This window comes from Equus przewalskii, chromosome 1 (assembly GCF_037783145.1).
Source record: "Equus przewalskii isolate Varuska chromosome 1, EquPr2, whole genome shotgun sequence".
Classification (NCBI taxonomy): Eukaryota; Metazoa; Chordata; class Mammalia; order Perissodactyla; family Equidae; genus Equus; species Equus przewalskii.
In genome coordinates, this window is record NC_091831.1 from 61,669,729 (window position 1) to 61,678,157 (window position 8,429).

At 51.4% G+C, this 8,429-nt stretch overlaps 1 protein-coding gene across 2 annotated transcripts; it reads left to right on the top strand.

Moving 5' to 3' along the window:
- The first annotated feature begins 1,722 nt into the window (after positions 1–1,722).
- Positions 1,723–7,778, top strand: PLAU (plasminogen activator, urokinase). 2 transcript variants are annotated; one of them, XM_008517843.2, is made up of 11 exons: positions 1,723–2,034; positions 2,361–2,448; positions 2,898–2,931; positions 3,083–3,190; positions 3,516–3,690; positions 3,867–3,958; positions 4,147–4,366; positions 4,582–4,730; positions 5,304–5,444; positions 5,820–5,968; positions 6,643–7,778. In XM_008517843.2, the coding sequence occupies exons 2-11, from the start codon at positions 2,392–2,394 to the stop codon at positions 6,817–6,819; spliced, it is 1,302 nt and encodes a 433-aa protein (XP_008516065.1). In that variant the 5' UTR covers positions 1,723–2,034; positions 2,361–2,391; the 3' UTR covers positions 6,820–7,778. The 2 variants fall into 2 exon arrangements, with proteins under 2 accessions (XP_008516065.1, XP_008516066.1); XM_008517844.2 differs by having other exon boundaries at positions 2,366–2,448.
- Positions 7,779–8,429: the final 651 nt, after the last annotated feature.

Consider the following 8,429-nt stretch of genomic DNA (forward strand, 5'->3'; position numbering starts at 1 on the left):
TCTGTGATTCATGCGACTGCTGGGAATTTCCTGATAACTAACCTAGGAGTTTCGGGGTAAGTCCTCAGGCTGCAACATCTCTGTTTACATTTTGATCACGTTTGTTTACAACTAATGGGTTCTAAATCTAAACAAAACATGTCACAGTCTTCTAGAGGAAGTAGAGAGGCCAGGTCTCAGGCCTGTAGTACCTCTGACTCAGTCCATCCCCTGGGAAGTGGCAGCTCAGCCTGGCACAGAAAAACTCTCTCTGGAGGACGATGGGTCACCTGCCTCCTGAAAGCTGGAAGGTTAACTTGTACTTTCCCCAGACAGAGGCCCGCGTCCTGAAACCTCTGGCCCGAGCAGAGCAAAGAGGCTTTCCTCCTTCCTGGCACTCTCCCTGACCTCTTCCTGCCGCCTTCAAGTGGATGCAGAACCAAGGTCCAAGTTTGCTAGACAGCAAAATGCTGTAGGCCTAGTCAGTGAGAGGGACCAAACCTTGGGCCTGGCTGTGAGCCTCTAATGAGTTATAGGGACTCAGTCTCCTCCCCTCCCATTAAGGGAGACAGTCTTGCTACGTGGAATCAAAGTGACCTCAAGCTGTGGTTCCCAACACTAGGCAAAAGGGATGTGGGTGACTGAACCTCAGAGTTCCTGCTGAGCTCCTTTATGCCTGAGGGATATGTGCGTGTGCATGTGTGTGTGCATGTGCTTGTGTACACAGATATGTGCACTCGCCATCAGGCAGGAAGAATGGGTGGAGTCCTTTACACATGGTCTGTCTTTCTGGAGGCCAATCTTATGATAAGCAATTATTTAATCTTATTAGAAACAAGGCTGTATGATGAAGTAGAATACTAAATACACATGCATTCAGAAATCTGTAATCATCTTTTTGGAATGGATGATACAAGGACGTGTTTTCAAAAATTTATACAGTGTAAAAGGGCATACAGTGAAAAATAAAACTTCTTCTCATTTTTGTCCTCCAGTTCCCTAATTCTTCTCCTCAGAGGTGAAAACAGAACTTCCTACCTCTCCACAGTTTACTGTCTACATTAATAACGCTTTACTATTCCATTGTCTTTATTAACTAACTATACCCCGGCCCAAGCAAATAAATGGGTTGCTCATTGTAGGAACTTCCTGAAAGACCCATCAACACTTCAACAGAAAGCATGAACAGTTTGTGCCCTAAGACCTTGTTCTCACAATCCTACAATATTATATCATGACCCTTATCTAATCTTTATCAAGCCCACACTTGCAAAGACCACCCTTAAACTGCAAATTCTCAATAACATGCGACCTTACCTACCCTCTCTGGTCCCCCACGACCAAACTCCCTAACCGCGGTAAGCAATAAACTTAGCTTTGTCTTATCTGCTGGTTGCGTTGACGATTTGTGTGTAGCCGGTATTCGACAGAAGCAGCCCCTATTAGCAGGGGGTTTGTCTGTGTTTCAGTGAGAGTCACGTGCATTTTCAGGTTGAGAAAGAGACTTCATAGCTATATGAATGCGGACTATGCCCCTATATACCTAGGGTGGGAATCATCCTCCCAGGTAGTTGGGGGTCGAGTGTGAAAAGGCTGGAGAAAAGCTGACTTAGGGGATCTGTGGGGAATCATCAGAGCTGTAACGGGAGAGAATCCCGGGACCTCCGCTCCTCTCTCCACTTCGGAGCCCGGCACTGGGGCGGGGCCCGGGGCAGGTAAATGGGAGGAGGGGGCGGTGAATTTAGATGCCTCTAGATCCCTCAGTTCAGACGTGGCTCGTCCCCTCCGCCAGGGACCGCGCTGCCCCTCACACTCAGTCAAGGCTGAGGAAGGACGCGGGGTCGACGTCGCGCGGGGCTCCAGGGAAGAGGAGGGAAGGGAGTGGGAAGGGCGATCTTGGGCTGGGGCGGGGCCAGGCTGGGCGAGTCCTAATATAGAGCACGCGCCGCTGGCTAGTAGCACAGCGCAGAGACTGGAGCCCCGGAGCCCCGCCAAGTGTCAGAGTCAACCTGCCCCCGCCGTTCCGGCCCCGCAGTGCTCTCGCCGCAGCCGCCGGTGAGTGCACGCCGCCCCAAGAGCGCAGGGCGAATGCGCCGCGGTCCTGTTCTGCTGGCTTCCCTTCCCCCTACCCCGGCTGCTCCGGCTCAGCGGCGGCAGCGGCCGAGTCACCGCTGCCCGTGTCCGTGCCGTGCGGGTGCTGGTCCAGGCGGCGTCGGGACCCCCGATGCCCGAGAGAGGAGAGACGGCCGAGCCTGGAGAGCCTGGTCACTGCGGGCTCGCCCCACAAGGGACCTCGGGACTCCTGCCGTGAACTGCAGTAACCCACCCCGCCCGCCTTCTCGCTCCTCCGCTTCTTCCCCTGACTTCTCCTTTCCTTGCAGAGCAGCTGTCTAGAGCCCCAGCCTCGCCACCATGGGAATCCTGCTGGCTTGCGTGCTCCTCTGGACTCTGGTCGTGAGCGACTCCGAAGTGAGTGGCTTCCCTGCTTTGACTTATGGCGGCGGGGTTTGCAGGACCCCTGAACAGCGCCGGGGGAAGGGGGCTGTATAGGGAACTGGAGTCCTCTGAATTCCATCAACAGCAGGGTCAGACCCTCCCAGGAAAATAGGACAGGTGTGGCAGAGGGGGCCTTGAGAACCAGGGGAGTCCGCACTTGCGGGCAAGGGAGGAAGAAACCGCAGGGACTACCCCAGCCTGCTGGCACCTGATATGTGAAGCTTGCTTGAGTCAATCCATTTCTTCCTGCCGGAAATCTATGATCTTCCATCTGAGGGCTACTTAGACATGAACAGAGCGAGGAGAGAGGGAGCTGGAGGGAAGGGTGAGTTTTGGGATTGGGGCCAGTTTATCCACACCCTGGAGTCCCAGGAGCATTGGACCTTTAGTGAACTTCCCCCTTTCCCTCCCATCTCTTCCAGGGCAGCCATGAACTTCATCCAGCGTCCAGTGCATGTGAGTATCCATCCCTTGCGCAATATCTGGCTGCACAGACATCTTGGAAAAGACTCAGGGGGCAACCCTTCCTGTCCAGGCTGAAGGGCTGGCTCCCCCCTTGCCTCCTCCCACACTCTTTTCTTATACCCCTAACCTTTGTGCTCTCCAGCGAACTGTGGCTGTCTGAATGGAGGAACATGTGTGTCCTACAAGTTCTTCTCCAACATTCAGCGATGCAACTGCCCAAAGAAATTCCAAGGGGAACATTGTGAGATAGGTATGGGGATCCTGACTCTAACTGGGGAGGAGGGGACACCAGAGATTTAGGGGCAGGGAGAGATGGGTGGGATGCAAGAACAGGCAGGAGTTAGGAGCTGGAGGTGGTGTGAGGGACATATTTATCCCTATGTGATGTACATAGTCAAACACACACCATCTCATGAAACTGTGGCTGCATGAATGTGAGATGAAGATGGAAGGAGACCCTTTTCTAGTGTTTTCTCCCAGGCCTATAATCATGTGAGGCCTGACAGGGTCTCTAAAATGCCTATTTAAACTTCCTCCTTTTTCTAATATTTTCTCATCCTCACATTCTTCCACAGATACATCAAAAACCTGCTATGAAGGGAATGGTCACTCTTACCGAGGGAAGGCCAAAACTGACATCATGGGCCGGCCCTGCCTGGAGTGGAACTCTGCCACTGTCCTTCTGAAAACGTACCATGCACACAGACCTGATGCCCTTCAGCTGGGCCTGGGGAAACACAATTACTGCAGGTGAGGTGGGGGCAGCAAGGGCCTCGCGGAAACCCTTGTTACTGTTCCCTCCTGCTTCCAGAGTGCTGGCCATAGCATGAGAAAAGCAAGGCCTCTGGTTGACTCTTCCCTGGAGGGGAGGATGCAGGAAAGGCATTCAGGGTTGGAATGATACCCTCTACCCTCTGTGTTGCCAGGAACCCAGACAATCAGAGAAGGCCCTGGTGCTATGTGCAGGTTGGCCTAAAGCAGCTTGTCCAAGAGTGCATGGTGCACGACTGCTCTTTTGGTGAGTGTCACTGGCCTGTTTATGAAGGTAGGGCGGAAGGGGATAAACGCATATGGCCCCTTATCCCATCACAGGAGGGATGAGGATAGAGGCCTGCTAGGCCTTGAAAAACTGGGAGGTCAGAGGACAAGGAAAGGGATACTTTATCCTGCCTGCCTCCCAAAGACATCCCTCTCTTTCTCCTCCAGGAAAAAGTCCCTCCTCTCCTCCGGAAAAAGCAGAGTTCCAGTGTGGCCAGAAGGCTCTGAGGCCCCGCTTTAAGATTATTGGGGGAGAATTCACCACCACTGAGAACCAGCCGTGGTTTGCAGCCATCTATAGGAGGCACCGTGGAGGCTCTGTCACCTATGTGTGCGGTGGCAGCCTCATCAGTCCTTGCTGGGTGCTCAGCGCCACACACTGCTTCATGTACGTCCCTCTGTCTCTTCTCCCTGACCCGCCGCCCTACCCCAAACATATCTCTTCCTCTTTCCCAGCAAAGGATTCCACTTCAATTCTGCTCCCTCAGCCCCACTCCATGCAGCCCACGGCCTTGGGAACAAGTCATGCTCTGAGGTGGTGGGGAGGGAAAAGTGACAGGATCTCATGAGATCACACTGTGTGACAAACCTTCCCTCCCGCAGTAATTACCCGAAGAAGGAGGACTACATTGTCTACCTGGGTCGGTCAAGGCTTAGCTCCACTTCGCCCGGGGAGATGAAGTTTGAGGTGGAAAAGCTCATCTTGCATGAGGACTATAGTGCTGACACACTCGCCCACCACAACGATATTGGTGAGTGGAAAGCCCTCATCTGCCATAATGATGATGGCTGGGGGAAGAGGGGTGCAAGAAGAGACTCAGGTAGGAGGTTGAGGTTGTAGGGGAACTTGAGGACCCTGCTTTACACAACAAAGGGAGTGGTGGAGAAGGGTTCAGAGTGACATATAAGAGGGGCCTGGTGCTCCTCTGTAAAGTTCCTGAATTTCCAAACAGGTAGCCCCCTTGGGCGGCAATGGCCCCAGGGGCATATGGCTTGGGCTGGGATGAGATGCAACCTCTGTCTGTCCAGGATATAGAAGTTGGAGAGAGCTTTGGGCTGGATTTTAGCCCAGCTACCTCAGCCAGGACTTTTTGCAGAAAAAACCCATATAGTTGTATGCAGCATCCTTGGCTGTCCAAGCTTTTGTCAGCAGCTGGAACAAAGCTCTTGAGGCATGGGACAGGGGAGGCTTGTTTCAGGTGACAAGCTACCAGCAGATCTCCCAGGATGACCCCTGACCCTAACTGACCTAGGGATAGACAGCTACTCCCTCAGCATTTGGAGGGGAGAGATGGTGATCACCTAACCCTTTTCCCCTCCCCCAGCCTTGCTGAAGATCAGTTCCAGCACAGGCCAGTGTGCACAGCCGTCCCGGTCCATACAGACCATCTGCCTGCCCCCAATGTATGGTGATGCCCGTTTTGGCACAAGCTGTGAGATCACTGGCTTTGGAAAACAGAATTCCAGTAAGTGATATTTGGGGCTGCCTGAGTGTCCTGGGGGAATGTAACCTAGCAGTGACCTAGAAGTCACTTGTAACCTAGACATGAGCTCAGCTTGATCAAGGGAGGAGTATGGAGATAGAGATGGGAGCACCATGGAGGCAGCAGATGGGTCCAGGAACAGAGTAGGGAGCATTGTTTACAGAATGACGGGTCATAAAGGTAAATAGATGGGAGGTGAGGGGCTATAGGTGGGGTTAAGGTTCAGATTTGGGTGGGAAAAGAATAAGGGTTTTCCCTGTTAGGGATGATTTTTGGTCCCCTCCCTAGCAGAAAGTCCCAGTGGGAAGGCTGGACAGATACATCTTAACATAAATTCCTCCTGTTTCTTCCATCTAGCTGACTATCTCTATCCAGAGCAGCTGAAAATGACTGTTGTGAAGCTGGTTTCCCACCAGGAATGTCAGCAGCCCCACTACTATGGCTCTGAAGTCACCACCAAAATGCTGTGTGCTGCTGACCCGCAGTGGGAAACAGATTCCTGCCAGGTGAGAGTTCCAAGTGTCTCTCTCCATCATCTCCCCATCTCCCCAGGGCTCCTGGGCCCATCCCTGTCAGCTTTGGGAAGCCTTTCTCCAGCCAAAGCCCCAAGAAGCCAGAATGGGGAGCTTGGGTCTTAAAAGGTTTAAACCAATCTTTATGTGTTTATCAAACAGTTGTCATGAGCCTGGCTCTGTGCTAGGTACTTCAGACTAGGGGAGGGAGGGGGACTAAGACCATAAAAAAGAGAAAACAATAGAGAAAAATACAACTCAGTGCTCAGGGTGTGATGTGAATTATATCAGATGATTAGGAGAGGAAGGTGAGTGCCAACTGGGTGGTCACACTAGGGGGACGTTAAAGAGAATGTGATTCAATGGGAATTTGAGGAAGCAAAAAGAAGAAAGGAAAGCGGATCTTGGAAAGATAAAAAAATAAGAATGAGCACAGCATATTCTAGAATGGGAAGAAGTAGGGTCTGAGAATGTAGCTGGAATAGTGGCAGATTATAGGGTTTGAAAGCCAAGCAGAGGATTTAAACTTGATTTGGTAGGAAATGGGGAGTCCCTAAGCGCTTTGACTCTAGGAAAATCCCTTCTCTCTTAGGCATGATTGGGTGGTGGGATCAGATGGCCCCCTCCTCACTTCTCCCAGGGCTCACTTTGCATCTTTGGCTTAATAGGGAGACTCTGGGGGCCCCCTGGTCTGCTCCGTCCAAGGCCGCCTGACTCTGACTGGGATTGTGAGCTGGGGCCGTGGATGTGCCATGAAGGACAAGCCAGGCGTCTACACGAGGGTCTCACGCTTCCTGCCCTGGATCCGCACTCACACTGGGGAAGAGAATGGCCTAGCCCTCTGAGAGGACCTGGGGAGCCAAGGGAGGAGAAGGGCACCACCCTCCCATGCTAACTGTGATTTTTGCAGTAGGGCCACCTGCACCAGCTATACAGGGAGAGACTGAGGAACATAGGCTCTGCAAAGATGGTTTTACTTGTGCTGCCCATGAGGATGAGCGACAATAGCTTTACCCTCGGATAAGCCTAGGTGCTGGGTGCCTAGCTCCCCCCGGCCAGGATGGAGGGATGGTCCTGACCCAGGATGGTATTGACCAGTAGTTTGTCTTTTTCTGGATTAAAGCCTCCTGGAGTTAAAAGTGGCATCTTCTGTGTATGGATGGAAGGAGACCTAGCTCCCCCAACAGTGGGCATTCATGAGGTACACTGTTGGGAAATGAATAATTTCCAAATTAGGAAGTGTAACAAAACTGAGGTCTCTTGAGGGAGCTTGGCTGGTGTGGGAACAGTGGTTTAGGGAGTAGAGACACTAATGACTTGAGAGAAGGGCTCTGGCATTCCATGAATGTATCAGGTAATATTATATGTGTGTGTGTATGTTTGCACATGTGTGCATGGACTGTGAGTATCAGTGTGAGCCAATGTATTCCTGTGTCTGACTGCAAGTCTAGATATTTCCCTAAACTATATGAACTATGATGCCACATAGAACAGTCTGTCTGGAGAGGTCATGGGTCATTCCTGGGGCTTCTTGGGTCCCCTACCTGATGATGCCTATGAATGTGTCATTCTGGGTTGTGGCCTGTGACCAGCAGTAGATGTCTCCATTTCACTTTCACACAGATGTCCCTTTCTTGGCCAGTTATGCCCTCTGACCTTCTAGCGGAGTTCGTCCAGTCCTCACTGAATGGGGTGAGGACCACTCCTGTACACTGAATATTTAATAATTATATTCTGCTGTTTTTATTTATATCTATTTTTGTAATTTTGAATAAAGACGATCAATAAAATGTGATTTTCTGAAGACTTTGTCTCTTCCCTGGTGCTTGTATGGGAGGGAGTTGGAGAGCATAGAAAGTAGAACATGACGGTGGTGGCATGTACCCCAGAGTCTCTTGTGGAGCTGCATCTCTGGACTTAATGGGGCTTTGAGAAGTAGAAGCTAGGAGAATTGTAGAGAAGGCCCTCCGAAGCACGTAATGTACAAAAAGATGCCCCAAGTCAGGGCCCCAGGGCTTGCTAAATGGTGTGCAGGCTGGGTGTCAACTCCCAATTCCGTCCTCAGCCTGCTTCCTTTGTGCAGTGTATATCTGATACAACTGTACACAGTGATCCTCTTTAGGATTAGTCCCACCATATTCTCTTCACTCCACCCCAACAATCCTTGGCTGACCTCAACCAAGGAGAATATCTGCCTGAGTGAAAATTGCTGATCTAAAACCAGCTCAGCTTGAGTCTGCAGCATTCAGGGAACAGAATGTAATTTCCCATCATCTGTGCATGGGGCTGGTGCTGAGTTTTCTCAGTGTGTTAATGGAGCTTGTGACCAGCCATTGCTATCCCTAACATCAGGGGGCTCAGAATCTAAAGCTGGGTGATATCCTAATGGAGGTGACCATATATTTTGAACCAGATATCAGCTTCTGAAGAACTGGGGTATAGAAGGCAGGCCAGG